At 44.3% G+C, this 18,045-nt stretch overlaps 2 protein-coding genes across 20 annotated transcripts in view; one reads left to right on the top strand and one right to left on the bottom strand.

The window, feature by feature from the left end:
* esr1 (estrogen receptor 1) overlaps window positions 1-18,045 on the top strand; it is a 447,574-nt gene that overhangs the window by 408,620 nt on the left and 20,909 nt on the right. For 3 of the 4 annotated variants that reach the window (XM_038805662.1, XM_038805671.1, XM_038805690.1), the window contains one exon: window positions 1,145-1,657. In XM_038805662.1, coding sequence (XP_038661590.1) covers window positions 1,145-1,364 — 220 coding nt within the window. In that variant the 3' untranslated portion in view covers window positions 1,365-1,657. Of the gene's footprint in view, window positions 1-1,144; window positions 1,658-18,045 lie in introns of those variants that run through there. The other variant, XM_038805682.1, reaches the window with a different exon arrangement.
* Window positions 12,065-18,045, bottom strand: part of syne1b (spectrin repeat containing, nuclear envelope 1b) — a 667,652-nt gene continuing 661,671 nt past the window's right edge. For 14 of the 16 annotated variants that reach the window (XM_038805568.1, XM_038805603.1, XM_038805543.1 and 11 more), the window contains one exon: window positions 12,065-13,194. In XM_038805568.1, coding sequence (XP_038661496.1) covers window positions 12,951-13,194 — 244 coding nt within the window. In that variant the 3' untranslated portion in view covers window positions 12,065-12,950. The remainder of the gene's footprint in view (window positions 13,195-18,045) is intronic. The other 2 variants (XM_038805632.1, XM_038805561.1) reach the window with 2 other exon arrangements.

Below are 18,045 nucleotides of genomic sequence, written 5' to 3' on the forward strand. Positions count from 1 at the left end.
ACGGGGGCTGCCCCCGTCCCTCAATTGGTACCCCGAAATTGATACGTCCTCTGTCAGCAAAGCAGTATCCCACCCTCTCCTCCCCTCTCCCCCCCCCTACCCCCAAACAGCCCCACAACCCAAAACCCCCCCACCAAGCACCATCTGGGCACTTTCTCACCCCCCACTACACTCCCGAGAGTCAGCTGACCTATGCTGACCCTGGCAGCTCCCGCCCCTGGCGCCGATCAGACTGTCGCCTCATTGTCCGGACCCCTCTCCCCATGTGAATAAACCAATTAAACTCCCTCTCCAGCCCCAGTGAGTAAATAGTAATACAAAACGAAAAATAAACAGAAGACACTAACATTGCCCCGTGAGGACAAACTTGTTGAACCAAGGTTCCAACTTCCCGAAAAATCGCACTAAGTACAGGGCCCCCTCCGTATCTCAACTTTGCTGAAAACACTGCACCCTCCAGCCACCACCACAGCCCTTACACACACCCAACATTGTATACAATCTTATATTAGAAACGGTACGTGTTACCCAGCCCCACCGCCGCATTCCACCAAAGCTTAGCTGTCCTTTAATTCGAGTCCAGCTTTTCTTGTTTGATGAATGACCACGCCTCGTCCAGCGTCTCAAAATAGTGATGCCGTTCCTTGTACGTGACCCATAGCCTCGCTGGGTGTAGCATCCCAAATTTTACGCCCTTCCTGAAGAGGGTCGCCTTCCCCTGTTTGAATCCAGCACGCCGCTTGGCCAGCTTTGCATCCAGGTCCTGGTAGATGCGTATCACGCTGTTCTCCCACCTGCTGCTCCGTTCTTTTTTTGCCCATCGCAAGACAAGTTTCTTGTCCGAGAAGCGATGAAATCTCACCACCGTGGCCCTCGGCGGTTCATTCGCCTTGGGCTCTGTGCCAACAGCAACTTCTAATTGTATGACCCTCCTCCCGTTACCTTTCTATAGCGTTCTTAAACGTCCCATATATATATTATATTATATATATATAGATCAAATTAATATCGATTGAACCTTCCATCTGATTGGCTGCTCTGTGCAATTGTGTGAATGATCTGGGAGGATTGGGTTCACTGTATGTACTTTGTGTATACTTAAGTGGTGCTGAGCTGATTCTCTGTAATGTGCTTTGATCAACAGTAACAAAGGAATGGAACACCTGTACAGTATGAAGTGTAAGAATGTGGTGCCACTGTATGACTTGCTCCTGGAGATGCTGGATGCTCACAGAATGCATACACCAATGGACAAGACCCCACCTGGAGGAAATGGTACAAGTCCAATGAATCGAGGGACCACACCATCCTCTTCTTCATTGTCTCTAAAGAAGTCTGACGTGAGTTTTGAAACATCCAGATAAGTAACTGATTCAGTGTTGGACAGTATTAAGAGAAATTCCAACAGCAAACTACCTATGATCACTTGCAAATGAAGCAAAAGTCACTGCATCAAAATCACATAGCTTCAGCTTCATCGACGCACTCCATCCAACTACTCTGTGAAGAAGAATGCCCTGTATTTTGTATATCCACTGACTCGGAACAGGGCTCTTTAACAATGCAGGAACAGTGTAATGTTCCCAGCATTATGTAAAGTTCTCTAATATTCTTGAAGAATTTACCACAATTCCAAATGCTTCTCACAAACCTTACCGCAAGAGACATGAATATAAATGCCCAACAGGACTATAGGACTGATACTAAATGATATGTAACGCTTGGCTTGTAAGAAACACTTGGTGACAAATTGAGTTGACCCTTCGCCTCTGACCTGAGGTCAAATCCACTGCTGACCGCTTGGATGGAAGACTGTGCTGGAATGGGCAGAAGTGAAATGAGTCTTAATGCACCTCTCCCAGCCCACATCTGGCTCTGATAGGTAACCTCAAAGGATGGCTGTGTGAAAGAAATGCTACACTGGCACCAATTTTCTGAGGTGTGGGGCATATTTTGGGCACAGAGTAGAAGCAGCTTTACTCTGATGCTGAACCCCATTCACTCCCTTACCGTCAACCAAAAATCTTCAAACAGCAAAGCTCACATTGCCACCCTTGTGAAATTTCCCATGATCCAACTGACCCTGTCGCAACTTCAGTTATTCTGTTAACACTGGTATCAGTCTTCATTGCATTGCTTCCACTATCATCTTTGTTAGTTAATTTGGTTTTTGTTTCACTCATTATTAATTTGAATGGATGGATTTGCTTTGCACTCAATTAGGAGTAATTACAGCCAATACTCCACACACCTTCATTTAAGTCAGATGTCTTTGCTGCGTCAAAATCCTGAAACTCCTTACCTAACGACATTTTGGGCACACCTTCACCGCATTGACTGTAGCGGTTTAAGAAGGCCCATTGGTACCTTCTCAGGAGCAACGAGGGATGGGTTATAAATGCCAACCTTGTTCACATCCTGAGAATAAATGTTCAAAAAGGACTTTACTGGGTGTGGAAGCATAACCAAAGCACATAATCAGGATCCCACCCCGACCTTGATGGTATAGGGCCACATTCCTCCAAAGTTTTTTCACACTTGATGGGAAAATCTGATTCAAAGCCCTGGGCAGGAAGGAGGGTTTCACTCTAGATTAAGGCCTTGTTGAGTTGCCAGACATCAGAGCAACATTGTGTTGCCAACATCAACACTAGCTACTACCTCATCAGTTGCTGGTTTGTCGGGCATCTTTTCTGGAGTAATTCAATTAAGACTCCTATTCTCTGCCAAGGCCTTAGATATGATAGAATCATAGAAATTACAATGCAGAAGGAGGCCATTCGGCCCATCGAGTCTGCATCGGCCCTTAGAAAGAGCACTCTACCAAGCCCACGCATCCACCCTATCCCTGTAACCCAGTAACCCCACCTATCCTTTTTGCACACTAAGGACAATTTATCACAGCCAATCCACCTACCCTGCACATCTTTGGACTGTGGGAGGAAACCCACGAACACATGGGGAGAACGTGCAGACAGTGACCCAAGCCGGGAATCGAACCTGGGACCCTGGAGCTTTGAAACAACTGTGCTAACCACTGTGCTACCATGCTGCCTAGTGCTGGTTCCCCATATTGGTGCCTTCTTTGTTGAGTCTGATGTTTATTGTTTAAATGTGGTGCAACCTAAGGCAGCTCTAGGGGGCATATTGCTATTGTATATGTTGAGCTCAATTTGCTGTAACTCCAAGGATCAGTAGAAAATTCTAAATTTTGGATGGTCTTGCCCAATGCAATGAGGATACAGCAATGACCTACTTTGTCAGTTGACTGAGTGAAGTGCTGCCAAACCCCGTGCCCATCCTTGCTGATTCAGCCTTGGGTTTACTAAGTGGGATCAGTCACATAGGAACCCTCCAGCTCCACCTTTTCTGACTTCACCCAACCACTCATTGCAGCCTTACTCAGCAATTTGTCTAGCGGAGTATTGAGTTTATTGGATTTCTGGTTCTGCAATGCCACAGTTGAGGTGAATTTTCACTCCCAGGTAAAGTTATAACAGCAAAGTCATTTCAAAGTGTTCAAAATGGTGAAGGGCTTTGATAAAGTGGATAGGGAGAAACTGTTTCCACAGGCAGGAGGATCAGCAACCAGAGGACATGGATATACGATAATTGGCTCAAAAAACGCCAGAAGGGGATGTGTTGAGGTGAAAGTTGTCACAATTGGGAATGCACTGTCTGAAAGGGTGGTAGACGCAGCTTCAATAGTAACAATCCAAAGATAATTTGACGTACACTTAAGAGGGAGACCTTAGCAGGACTGGGGGGGGTAAGAGCAGGGGAGTGGGACAAATTAAGTAGCTCTTTCAAAGGACTGATACAAACACAATGGGCCAAATGGCCTCCTTCTGTACTGTGTGATTCTGTAAGAGCACTCTTGTGTTCTGGCTGTCATGTTCACAGCGGGGGATGGGGGAGAGGGGAGGGCGGGATTATGCATGATACAGAAACATGGTTCTTTCGTCAGGTTGATTGATAAATCCACAGATTTGCCTTATCCTTTCTCTGATACAAGGTGAATTGGTAAGCAGCGTCAGTTTATTAAGTACAAGTGAGGTGAAGAGTGTGGCAATGGGGGAAGGATTTGCTTCTACTCTTACTCTATAAATTAAGAATCTTTCTCATACACCTCTTCCCTTGCTACTGTCCGAAAGGTTATTTTGCTGTGTCATTAGATCTACAACTCTGTTCTGCCTCCGAAGGCAAACAGTTGAGGCAGATCTTACGTAGCAACTTAATACAAGACAAGACGGTAGTGGGACACAGATATCAGGAAAAAAAGCAGTAACATTTCTTTAAAGAAGCAAACACAGGAATTCTTGAGAATGAATATCTTTACAACCAGGATGTGGGGAAAACCAAGAGACACATTCACTAATTTACGGTGTGCTTATTGTTAACTAATGGCAAACTGGCACTTAATCAAACATGACATTGGGGTAATTGCCCATACGTTCTGAAAAAGTGAGGATTTACTGTCAGCACGTATCGGAATTGAAAGTAGTTTTTCAGAATAAAGTTATTTTTATCCTGTATTTTAATTTGTTGAATTCTACCCCTCTATGCATCGAAGCAGAACTGTCTGGTAATGGTTCACTCCCATACACTCAGTAAAACTGCAAATAATTTTGACAGATATTAATCATTAAGTTTGTTTACTGCTTTGGGGCACCTGCTGTCAGTAACTGGGCAACAAGACAATGTTACAACACAAAAGGAGGCTCTTCAGCCCATCCTGCATGTGTTGTCCCTTTACTTGTGCATTGCATTATACTGCGCCCCCACCCACCCCATGAATCAATCACTCTGCCCTGTTGTCTCTCCCTGTATCCCTGACAATCCCCACTACCCATTCACTGCCACACTCTCTGGCTATAACCCATTATTAATGGAAACAAATCGCACTGCTCCACTCCGGTATCAATCCCAAACTGAAATTTAAAATAAGGGGGTCACCCATTTAGTACGGAGATGAGGAGAAATTGTTTTCTCTCAGAGGGTGGGTGAGTCTTTGGAACTCTCTTCCTCAAAAGGCAGTGGAAGCAGAGTCTTTGAATATTTTTAAGGCAGAGCTGAATAAATTCTTGATTAACAAGGGGATGAAAGGTTATCAGGGGGTTAGGCAGGGATGTGGGTTTGAGGTTACTATCAGATCAGCCACGATCTTATTGAATGGGGGAGCAGGCTCGAGGGGCCAAATGGCCTATTCCTGCTCCTCATATGTCTGGTATGTTTGAATGTTTATTTCAGTTGCCCTGCTTACTCTGCGCTAATTGCAGACATTAAGTGCCTTTGTGCTGACTACCTGCGTGGGTGCCAGGTCCAGCGATTTTAATTTAAAATTCTCATTTTGTTTTCAAGTCCCTCCATGGTCTTCTTTCTCCCTACCTCTGTAATCAGTCCCACAACCCTCCTAGATATCTGCTCTCCTTTAAGTCTGGACTTTGTGCATTCCCAACTCTTAACTGTTTCACCATTGGTGGCCATGCTTTCAGTTGATTAGGCCCAAACTCTAGAATTCCCTCTCTCTACCTCGTTTTCCCTCTTTAAGATCCTCCTCAGAATCTACCTCTTTGATCAAACTTATGGTCAACTGCCCAAACATCTCCTAGCATAGCTCGCTGTCATCCTGTTTTATAACGCTCCTTTTCAGTGCCTTGGGACGCTTCATCATATTAAAGGTGCTATAAGGTGCTATATAAATATAAGTTGTTGTTGTGAGCCCATTTGTTTTATTTTCCATTGGGCAGCCCATCGTCCCAGCCTGATAAACTCAGAAGAATCTGCTTTTGGGATTGGTAGAGTTTGGGAGAAACACTTGCATGGGTACCTGAAAAAAAACTGGCCCTACTTTTCCAGAGTACAACCTGGTGAAGACAGCAAAGAAAGGGACCATTGAGCTGTGGATTTTTGGTGAGCTGTAGATTTTTGCACAACGGTACTATGTTCTCTGGTCCATGCCAATATACCGCATTAGCAGCTGCTGCATTCTGGCTAACATTAAAAGTCAGATTTATTTACAAATGGAACTAATCAGAGAGCCTGTAAGCCATTGTGAGACACTAACCAATCAAAATTAGATAAACACAATGTAGAAATGATTGCAAATCAACTACCATCTGAAATTTTTCTAGGTCTGTTTTCCAATGTCCGTTCTGATTAGGCTTCCAATACTAACTGCTTGGGTTTCTAGATGGCTGGTATGTGGATGATAACCTTGCTTAGAACATCTGTTAGCTCCCTGATGTAGTTGAGGTAGTGTGAAACAGGTAAAGAACTGCAAGTCTGCTTTAATTTGATGATTGAACAATTTTTCCTGATAATCAGGTAGTTAAACATTTTTAATACTTACTGAGGTAAGGCTTGACTTGTAGTCTCCAGGCTGCCTCATTGTTTACTTTTGAGGACAATTACTTCATCTGATTAGCATAAATGTGAGGTGATATGTAAAATACCCCCGCCCTTCAGCAGCTGCAGTTGAATGGCTGCTGTGGTTTTGACCCAGTCGTCCAGTTTTCAATCTGGCACAGATTTAAAGTGATTTACAAAAGAAGCAAATGTGATGAGAAAAAACTTTTTCAAACAGCGTGTTTCTGGGGTCTAGAATGCACTGCCTGGTGTGGTGGAGGCAGGTTCAATTGAGGCATTCAAGGGGACATTAGGTGATTATTTGAAAACAAACAATGTTCTGGGATACAGGGAAAAGGCAGGGAAGTGGCACTGAGTCATGATGCTCGTTTGGAAAGCCGGTGCAGACATGATGGGCTGAATGGCCCCTTCTGCGCTGGAACAATTCTGTGATTCCCGAACTTCCTTTAACATCTCTGTCTGAAGATGTCTTTTAAATCACAGTTGCCATAGCGACCTAAAGTCTCACTGAACAGAAATTTTCCAAATCATTATAGCCGTGATCCAAGGATTGAGGCAGTAGAGACATGTGAAACTTGCTGGGCCTTTCCTTCTACCTTATATCCCATTTATGAAGTCTATTTTTTTTTAGAAAATAGTTTATTGAGGCGTTTATAATTTTAACATTTTAAACAACAGAGATCCAATAAACGCAAAGCCCCCACAATAACACACCCAACTCCCCCAGCCCTAAACCCGAACTACCCCTACATTAGATTATCTGCCCTTATTTGTCATATGAAGTCTATTTTGTTGCAGATTCTTTCACATCTGTATTTTGCCTTGGATCCCCATTATTGGGAAGGGGTTTGTCATTTATAAAGACCAGAGTACAAGGATCAGATTCCTGGTCGTAATGAATAAGTAGGATGATGGATCAGGTTACTTAATTCTAAGACTAAAAGGTTAATATTGTAATGCCATAAATTCTTGCAGACATGCAAGGTGCCCCATGGCTATCTAACTACCTATTATAGGGCTGTTACAAGAGCTGAACATCATCTAGTATATTTTGCAAAATGGTAATGTTTCTGTTTCAGAACTGCAAATGATAAAAGCAAGGTTTATTACTCTGCTGTCTCAATACTGTACCACAGAAGCACTGCTGGAACCAGCAGATTATTTTGAGATAAATTATTATTTTATAGCTCATAAATATAGACAAGATGAATGTATTTCTGTGGGTTATCAGAGATATACACATTGTGATATAGCAGCTTTTCTCCAAATGGCCTATTTCATCAGAGATTTTCAAAATAGTTTCTTAAACTTTCCTTTTGGACAAATTGAAGAAGGGAGCTCATCGGGTTTAACACTATCATAGTTTACACAAGGATTGCAATTTATATATAGCTTTACATCTTAACCACATACTCTGAATCATCACTGCATATTAGTTACTAAGTATTATTAAAAAGGCAAAAAATGGCAGGAGTTAGTTTATGTTTTAAAGGCAGCTGATTTATTATTTCAATTCTTGAATTGTTCAGATGGTTGAAAATTTACCCCTTGCTGCTATTTGAAGTAGAATTGGAGATAGCGAGTACCAGTGGTGATAAGACTGAAATTGCTCAAAGATTTCACAGTCCTCCATCCCCCCGGTCACAGACGTCGTTTCTATGTGGCCAACCTGTTTTTCTTTCGGAGCGACTTTGCTCCTGAAATGAACTAGTTTTAAAATTCAGTGGGTGTGCAAGCTGCAGATGTGAGCTTGCAAAGGGGACCCAAGTCAAACCCATAATTATTGTGAGTGAGTTCCAGTGATTTTATTACGCCATCAAATCCACTGGTCCCACAACTTCTGAAGGAACATGTCTACAGTGATGTTTAAGAAGAGCCTATACATGTACTGTATCTATTTTTATATTTAATTGCTGAATGCTCTCGATTCTAGTTTGTCCCAACTCCCCAATGTGGTACAATTCTGATTATAGGTCAGCGCTGGCAATGGTCTTAAATAGTCAAATGTTTTGCTACCAAAGTTATTTTTCTGCATCGTTCTTTCTCACACAGGTGTGTCTGGTCTAAACAAATGTGGAGGAAAGCTAATGAACTGTACGCTTGCCTTTAACTCAAAAAACATAAACATTCATTGTTAATTTTAGCTTCAAATTCCTTTTGCTTCTGCTCCTGTCTGTGATACAATTCTACCTGTGTACATGGATACAAGATCTAGATTGAATGTAATGTGAGGACAGGGCATTTTAGGGGTGAAAATGTACTGTAAATCTGATCATTAATTTGTTAAGTGACCCCACTCCACTGATATCCTTTCACACCAACACACTCCCTTTGGCACAATGTGCTCAGCATAATCCCAAAGAGTTAAAGCTTCATAACCAAAGCAAATTGTGTGTTTTGTTTTATTCGCATTTAGCTGTTGTATAAAATAAAATAAGTCCTGCCGGTGTGTCTTACGCAGCAGAGTGCTGCTGATACTGAAACGTAGGCCCACAAATACCTACATTAGAAGGTGCAAATCATTTCTAAAAGAACTGAAAGACTTATTCACAAAACACTTAATTTACACACGTGTCGTGTCCCATACACATTGCGAATGATGTCCAAAAAAAACACACGTGGTTGGTTTTCCATGATGCTGTAGAACATTTACTACCTAACAATGAGGCCATCCTCTTGAAATTGGAACCACTATTGTCAATCTCATTGTGGGATTTCCCTGCTGGGTTTGTGCAGAGATGCAGCATTTATCATGGGGAGCTGAATGAGGAACTGCAGCAATTTCGTAGCCCACACCCCACCTATGGTCATGGCCCTGAGAGTCTAGCAGGAGAGCAAATGACCCAACGTTAAACCCACAGCAGCAGGAGCATTAACTCATTGTTTATCTAGTAATGTAAAAAATGCCAAAGTCTCCCTTATCATAGAATTCCTACAGTGCAGAAGGAGGCCATTCAACCCATCGAGTCTGTACTGACCCTCTAAAAGAGCACACTACCTAGGCCCACTCCCCCACCCTATCCCCATAACCTCACCTACTCTGCACATCTTTGGACACTTAAGGGGAAATTTGAATGGCCAACCTGCACATCTTTGGCCTGTGGAAGGAAACCGGAGCACCCGGAGGAAACCCACGCAGACACGGAGAGAAATTGCAAACTGCGTTCACCCAAGTCCGGAACTGAACCTGGGTTTCTGGTGCTGTAAGGCAGCAGTGCTAACCATCGTACGGCACCTTGTTTTCACACTGACAATTCATTCTACCTTATACGAATGCTACCTACATTGATGAATTGTTTGATCAATCTATTGCAATGCACTACCTAGTAACGAATAGTGACCCTTCCTCTCCCAACCCAAAGGGTCTGCACTTTGAAGCACCAAGAAAGTGTTTTGTAACAGACTTCTCTTTTTCATTCTCAATATGTTATACCAGCTGACACTGTTTGTAATTTGTGTGATTTAATTTAGGAAATCCCGTGCATGTAGAATGATTTTATTTGCATATTGAATGGGTGAAATAAAACAGTGAGCTAATGTGCTTATTGCTGTGTTTTGCTTTGATCCCATGTATGGGCAGGACTGCACAATTCCATGATGCTTTAGGGGTGGAGTCGCTCCACCGCTGTGAAAGAGGCTCAGGCCAATGTGGGGTTGCATGGACAAGTGAAGACGCCATGGTCCCAAATGACCAGAGACTGCTTTGCCCTCTGAGGGGGAAGGCTGACTGGTGATGATTTAACCCAAGGATCACCACACCTCAGGCAGGGGTGGGGTGGGGCCAAGGTTTGAGAAGGTGGGGCCTTCATGAATAACATTAACTGGTACAGGAGCTGCGTGATTGGTAAACAAGTCGAGGGAGAGAGCACAATGCTATCACTTTTTAAAAATAAATTTAGAGTACCCAATTCATTTTTCCAATTAAGGGGCAATTTTAGCATGGTCAATCCACCTACCCTGCACATCTTTGGGTTGTGGGGGTGAAACCCACGCAAACACGGGGAGAATGTGCAAACTCCACACGGACAGTGACCCAGGGCCGGGACCTGGGCGTCATGAGGCAGCACTGCTACTCACTGCGCCACCGTGCTGCCCCCACAACGCTATGACAGTGGCATGAACAGGGGGCAGATGTCAAAACCGTCAAAGGCACAAGGACAAGTTGAGAAGGCCTCTTGAGAGAACTAAAGCTTGTGGGCTTTAGGATAGAGGCGGGAGTGCAAGGACTTTACACTGAAGTTTTATAAATCCCTGCTTAGGCCTCATCTGGAGTGTGCTGTCCGATTCTGGGCACCATTACGTTAAAAATGTCAAGGCTTTGGAGAGGTAGCAGAGATTTATTAGAATGGGGATAAAAACAGAAAATGCTGAAAAAACTCAGCAGGTCTGGCAGTATCTATGGAGAGAGAAACAGAGTTAACGTTTTGAGTCCACATAACTTCTTCAGTGGTTTCATTTATTAGAATGTTACCAGTTTGAGGGAATTCAGTTATGAAGAAAAACTAGAGAAGTTGGGGTGTTCTCAGAGCAGAGGAGGTTAAGGGGAGATTTAACCGAGCTGTTGAAATTTGTGAGGACCAATGATAGAGTTAAGGAAGGACCACAGAATTCCTACAGTGCAGAAGGAGGCCATTCAGCCCATCGAGTCTGCACTGACCCTCCGAAAGAGCACCCTACTTCCCCGCACTATGAAATGAAAAATGAAATGAAAATCGCTTATTGTCACGAGTAGGCTTCAATGAAGTTACTGTGAAAAGCCCCTAGTCGCCACATTCCGGCACCTTTCCGGGGAGGCTGGTACGGGAATCGAACCGTGCTGCTGGCCTACTTTGGTCTGCTTTAAAAGCCAGCGATTTAGCCTGGTGAGCTAAACCACCTAATCTGCTCAACTTTGGACACAAAGGGCCAATTTTCGCAATTGACAATCCACCTGACCTGCATATTATTGGACTGTGGGAGGAAACCGGAGCACCCGGAGGAAACTCACACGGGGAGAATGTGCACACAAAACTGTTTTCACTGCAAGAGGGCTGGTAACCAGAGGGCACAGGTTTAGGTACTTGACAAAAGCGACATGAGAAAATTTTTAAAAAATGTATTAAGTTATGGGTGGGATTTTCTGACTCCCCCACCCATGGTGTATTTTGCAGTGGTGGAGGGGGTCTCCCATTGGTCGGCGGCAGGATCTTCCAGTCCTGCCACTGTGTCAATGGGGTTTCCCGTTGGAAGATCCCACTGGTGGGAGTGGCTGGAAAACCGGGCCCAGGATGTACACTTTGCCTGAAAGGGGGCGGCAGAAAAAACTCAAATAAGTACTTTTAAAATGGAATCAGATAAATATCTGTAAAGGATCATTTTATAAACCAATGGGGGGTGAGTGGGGGGTAAACTAATTGGACAGCTCTTTCAAAACAGCCAGTACGGACACGATGGGCTGAATGGTTCTCCTATAACCTATGATTCCTTGCTTTATCCTTGATGGGCTATTCCTAACCGCTGCTTTACTTTCCATGTGCCCCAAGGGGGGTCAATCAATTGAATTCCCTTATATGGAGATGGTTGGGGGGGGGGGGGGGGGGGGGGGGGTTGGTAAACAGGCGTAAAGTGGCAGAACCTGGGGTCGGCTATCCTTGCAATGAACACCAGGCAACAGGGTGAGGTCGGATCACAGCAGTAAGGATGCAAAGACAGAGGATGAAAGAAGTAGGTCTTTTAATTAGAGACTCAGTTTTCCGCTGTACACCTAAAAGAACCAGCTTTCCATATTCTTACTTGTAGACACACAAGGCTGCTTTGGAATAGAAAAAAAAACAGTGCAGTCTGACCATCATCTGAACATGCCACTATTAAACAATGACAGGAGTTAAAGGGGGGGGGATGACATTCCTCAGTTTCAAGTTTCATCTCCTGATCCATGTTGTTGGGATTGCTCGAAACCTGTGTCACACCAGCTGGGCAGAGGAAAAGATGTAGATTGCAGGGGGATTTAGATTTTATATATTATGTACACCTTTTTCCTCCTCCCCCCATCCCCCGAGAATTATTCATTCCGTGGACGTTTTTGAAAAACAGCACACAGGGTAAAAATGATCAGCATGGGTACTAAACGCCAAGGGGTAATATTAAAACATAAAATAGCTTTAACAGTCTGTACACAAATAGTCTGTTCAGTTTTAAGTTTACATCCAATAATTGCCTCAAACATTAGCAGAAATTTTAATTACACCTCACTTCTTTCGGCACAGTGTCCCAGATTTACATCGTTCAGACATTTCAAAGGGTTAATTTCGAAAGCTCAAGCTATACATGGCCATGCCCAAAGCAAACACTGTTCAAAAATAAATGACCATTATAAAGTTATTTAAATTTTATATTACATATTTCTCTCCAAATCCTGGGTCCGGGCGCGAAGATTTTGTGGCCCCCGTGAGGCAGGTTTTGCCCGAGTGCTTTCGAAGGACAGTGTACAGACCAGCCAATGGCATGTTGGGGGGAGAACACCAAGAGGATCCATTCCCGCCTCCCTCCGCCACCAGAATGTCCTTCCACGAATGATTCTGTTCCTCAAGGCATTCGATCGGTCATATTGGAGGGGGGCCATTGGTGTATCTCAGCATGGGGTGGAAGGATCGGGCGAAGTTGTTGGACGTGGTACAGCTGTAGTCTTCCTCGGTCATGGGAACCAGGCAGGCCAGAGCAATCAGTAGCAGCAACAGCAGCTGGAGGGGTAATGCTGCTCGGATCACTCGCAAGAAGAAGGACGGCCTCTTCTGGGCTCTCTGCTCCTTAGAATGGGAAGAATCTCTTTGGCTTCCTTTGTGGGGCCTGCATTTATAATGAATACATATTCTTTTTAAAATTACAGTTGAGACAAAGATCCCTTTGGAGCAAGAGCCTCTTTAGAAATTTCCAACCCACATCTCAGAATTGTACTATCATTCTTAGATCAGAAACCTTTTTGCTCAAAGGGTGGTGGGAGTCTGAAACCTGCTGTCTGAAAAGGTTATAACAGTTAAGAAATATTTAGATAATCACTTGCACAGCCATAACGTCCAGGGCTATGGGCTAAGCGCTGGAAAATGAGATTAGTGTAGTCAAACCTTCGTTGACCAGCGTGGACACGACAGGCCAAATGGCCTCCTTCTTGTTCTCTAAGCGTCTGTGAAGCAGGAACCCGGCATGTTTGGCTGTCAATAACGTGCTGAGAAAACAAAACTACATCGAGCTCTCAATTTATTTTCTACAGCTGACCGCAACAACACGCTTTGTGTCTTTTTGGACCTCCATGTTATGGAGCTTCAGAGCCCATATGTAAAGTTTAACCCACTCGAGCTGCTGATACAGGTCTTAGTTTGGAGTTATCCAGCAATGAGGCAACATTTCTTTAAAACAAAGCTCTTCCCATTGAATTCAAATAGAACAAACCTCTAGGAGCTAACACTCCAGAATGTCTTCGAGTCTTCAGGAATTAAGGATTCATCTCCAGGCACAGCCCAAGGGAACAATCACCAGAACATTAAATACAGTTGTGTGTTTTTGTTTTCATTTTCTTTGAACGTTTAATCATAAAAATAATGGAATGGGGGCAAAAGACTAACAGTCACGATTGATCCAATGAACTGTCCAAGTGACTGCAGAAAGGTAGTGATCTGGAGTAACGGTGATCATGAAACTATCATCAGTTCTTGTAAAAACAAAACCCCCTATCAGGTTCACAAATGTCCTTCATCTGTCATCCTTCCCTGGTCTCCAGACCCACAGGAATGTGGTCAACTCTTACCTACCCTCTCAAATGGCCCAGCAAAGCTGCTCAGCTCCAAGGGTAATTAGGGATGGGCAACAGATGCTGGTCTTGGCGTCAGTGCCAACATGAAAGAGTAAAGAAAAAAAAAGAACCCAAATGGTTCTGGCTCCAAGCTCCAGGTGATTAAGTAGATTGGGGAAGAGGTGGAATGGGAGGAGGTGCTTAGAATGAAGCGGCCATCATGATGAACATTCTTTCCCTGCTCCACCAATTTTGTATATACTGTACAACACAAAGCGTGATAACAGAGATGCCAACCAGTGTAGAGGTAATTTCTCTCAGCAATTATGGGACAATTCAAAATCGTCTCCCTTCAGAATAATTACACCATGTAGCGCTGTTTAAATATCAGAAATCCTATCATAGCAGCTTCAGAATCACATATTGTGCCTCACAGTGTTTGCCATTCCTCTGATGAATGCTATAATATTACTAAATTAATACACTTCTCCCAGCATTTGTCTGACTCCTACTGAAACTTTGAAAATGCAGTTACTCTACAGTAACTAGAATTATTGAATGGTTTCACCACAGGAGTCCATTGGTTTCTGTATTGGCTCTCTGCAGTTTTAGCGGTTTAAAATCTTTGAGCTGCCCACCATTTGCCTAGTTGTTTTAGCTGAAACTCAGTGACTCCTTCCAGACAAATTCCTCAATCCAAATTAACACGATTCTGTAAATGTGTCCAATAGGGTCGAGCAACCCAAATTTCCCAGCCATTCAACGTGAAAGAGAAATCCAAATCGAAATCCAATCTCCCTGTAGGATTCCACTCTTTTTCTGTATGGGAGGATATGGATGTTCATGTTTGCTCTCATCCTACAGCATAACCAATGGTTCACAGTGAACAAGTGGAGCTCAGGCCCACATTTCCCCCTGCTGCGGAGCTGGTATTTTCAAAGTTATCAGGGCCAAACCGCAAGGTGAGAGTGCGTGCGTCTGACAAAGCTTGAGGAAGTATTCTAATCCTTTACAGAGGCACAATGAAATAAGGTGCATCACCCTGGATCATATAAATGCTTCACCTGTGCTCACTACAACTAAAATAAAATTCAGATCCTCAGCTTCTTCCCCTTTCTAAATTTGTTTCCAGGGCATGGGTACCACTCATGAGGCCACATTTTATGTCCATCCTTAGTAGCCTTGAGGACTCTAGAATGTAGGCCTGCTGTCACATGTATACTAGGCTGGTTAAGCAATGGTAGCTCCCTTTCATGAAGGACATTGATGAACCAGTTGAGCTTTCATATTCATATCTCTGGTGCTGAGGTAGTTGTCTATTTATTGAATTCCATTTCACAACTAGCTGCAATGGTGGGCATAAACTCACACCTTCTGAGTTCTTACCCAAGTACCAAATCCTCTACTCATTTCCATCCTTAAAAAGATTGGCTAACGGTTTAGTCACCATGACAGTGCGCTAGCTCTGCTCTCTCGCACACACAGAACAAGTTTGATCCGTCACTCTAGCCACGGGAATGCTTTATGGACATGTATTGAAAGATTTCCTGCTGTTCTGATAAACAGAACGGCAGGTTCACTAAATTGATACTGGGTATGGAAGGGTTTTCTTCTGAGAGGTTGAGTAGTTGGGCCTGTACTCATCTGGAGTTTAGAAGAATGAGAGGTGACCTTAATGAAACAAAGAACAAAGAAAAGTACAGCACAGGAACAGGCCCTTCGGCCCTCCAAGCCTGTGCTGACCATACTGCCTCTCTAAACTAAAATCTTCTACACTTCCAGGGTCCGCATCCCTCTATTCCCATCCTATATAGGATTCACATCCTATATAGGAGAAATATAGGATTCTCAAAGGGTTTGACAGGGTAGATGCTGAGAAATTGGGCGCGATTCTCTGGTCGCCGGCGACCGGAATTTCCTACCTGAGGCCAATGGATGTTTACATAGTCTGGGTCTCACCCGTGGCAATCTTGCGATGGGCGGGGCAGAAGAATCTAGCCGTTGTTTCCCCTTATGGGAGAGTCCAAGACCAGAGGGCATAAGAGTAAGGGGTCACCCATTTAAGACAGAGATGAGAAGGAATTTCTTCTCTCAGAGGGTAGTGAATCTGTGGAATTCTTTACCACATGGGTCTGTGGAGGCTGGATCATTAGGTTTGTTCGAGGCTGAGAAAGACAGATTTTTAATCAGTAAGGCGATGAGGGGTTATGGGGATAAGGCAGGAAAGTGCAGTTGAGGATGATCATTTCAGATCAGTCATGAGCTCATTGAATGGCAAAGCAGGTTTGGTGGGCCGAATGGCCTACTTCTGCTCCTATGTTTAATGGCCTTACGGTCTTCCCTATGGGATGCCTTTTCAGAACATTATGGTTACTCTGCACGGTTGAAGGTTTTAGGATCTTTGTCAGATACCAGGGCTTGGTCTGGTTCAAAGTGTAGTTGAAAGAAGTATAACTGTAGGTAAACACCCTGGCTTTCGCTTTTCTATCAGCTCAAAGAGAGAGTTTTTTCTAATTTAAACATTTTCAACCAGAATGGGGTGGTTCCCATCTTAGCCGTTTGCTGAAATTGTGGTGTGGCGCCTTGCCAGATCCCTATTGCAGCAGAACCCAAGACGTATCTGAGTGAGAGAGAGTTTGGGCTCCCGCAACGCTTCAGTGGTGACCTTCCTACTAGATTGCATATTGCTGCTCCACTCTAAGGGCGGATCTTCTGGCACTTCCCATAGGTGGGATCTTCTGGTCCTGCCGAAGGCGACCACCTCACAGTGGGTTCCCTGGTAGCATAGCTGGCGAGCAAGGCAAATGGCCATTGAGTTCGAGGGGACCGGAAGTTCCTGACGGTGACTAATGGAAAGCCGCTCCTGCTGCTGGAAAACCTCCCACAGGCAGGGTGGAGGGGCCGGGTGGGCAGTAAAGATTTCTTTCCAATTCTTGCCCAAAGGAAATGGACCTGTCGCGGATGCGGAAAATTTTCCATCCTACCCACAAAGTTTGCTGTAGAGGGCGGGATCAGAAAATCCCACCCTAAGTTTGAGGGGTGGGGTGTATCATATGAGCTGAATGACCGCGGAATGAGGCACATACATCCCTTGGGCTCACTACACAGAGGCAATTGTCAAAACCACCAGCTGCAGACGAGAAACCTCATGGCTGAGGTTTCGCTGACAATATCTGTGTGCAGCCCATTTCTGACATTTATTCTTTCGCTTCAGGAACTTCTTTACGGAGTCGCATTTCTTCTCCATCATCTCTACATCGGAAAACTGGCATTTACATAGCCCCTTGTGGGACCTCGGGACACCACAATGAAACACTTTCTGAAGTGTAGTCACTGTTGCAATATGAGGCATGCGAAAATGAGGCAGCAAGGTCCCAATAGCAGCAATAGTCCCAATGAGTGAGCCGCTTGATAATATGTTTTTAGTGATGTTGGTTGAGGTATAAATATTGGCCAGTACAACTGGGAGAAAGTAAAATATTCCATGGCACTTGTGGAAGAAGAGCAGGACATTGTGCAGCACGGTAGCACAGTGATTAGCACAGTTGCTTCACAGCGCCAGGGTCCCAGCTGATTCCCGGCTTGGGTCACTGTCTGTGCGGAGTCTGCACGTTCTCCCCGTGTCTGCCTGGGTTTCCTCCCACAGTCCAAAGATGTGCAGGTTAGGTGGATTGGCCATGCTAAATTGCCCCTAGTGTCCAAAATGTTACGTGGGGTTACTAGGATAGAGTGGTGGTATGGGGCTTAAGTGGGGTGCTCTTTCCAAGGGCCGGTGCAGACTCGATGGGCCGAATGGCCTCCTTCTGCACTGTAAATTCTATGTTCTATTTCCCCTAGTGTCCCTGCCAATATTTAATCCTCGACCAACATCACCAAAGTCGATCATCTTCTCCCCATGTCTGCTTGGGTCT

This window comes from Scyliorhinus canicula, chromosome 1, assembly GCF_902713615.1.
Source record: "Scyliorhinus canicula chromosome 1, sScyCan1.1, whole genome shotgun sequence".
In the NCBI taxonomy this organism is placed as follows: domain Eukaryota; kingdom Metazoa; phylum Chordata; class Chondrichthyes; order Carcharhiniformes; family Scyliorhinidae; genus Scyliorhinus; species Scyliorhinus canicula.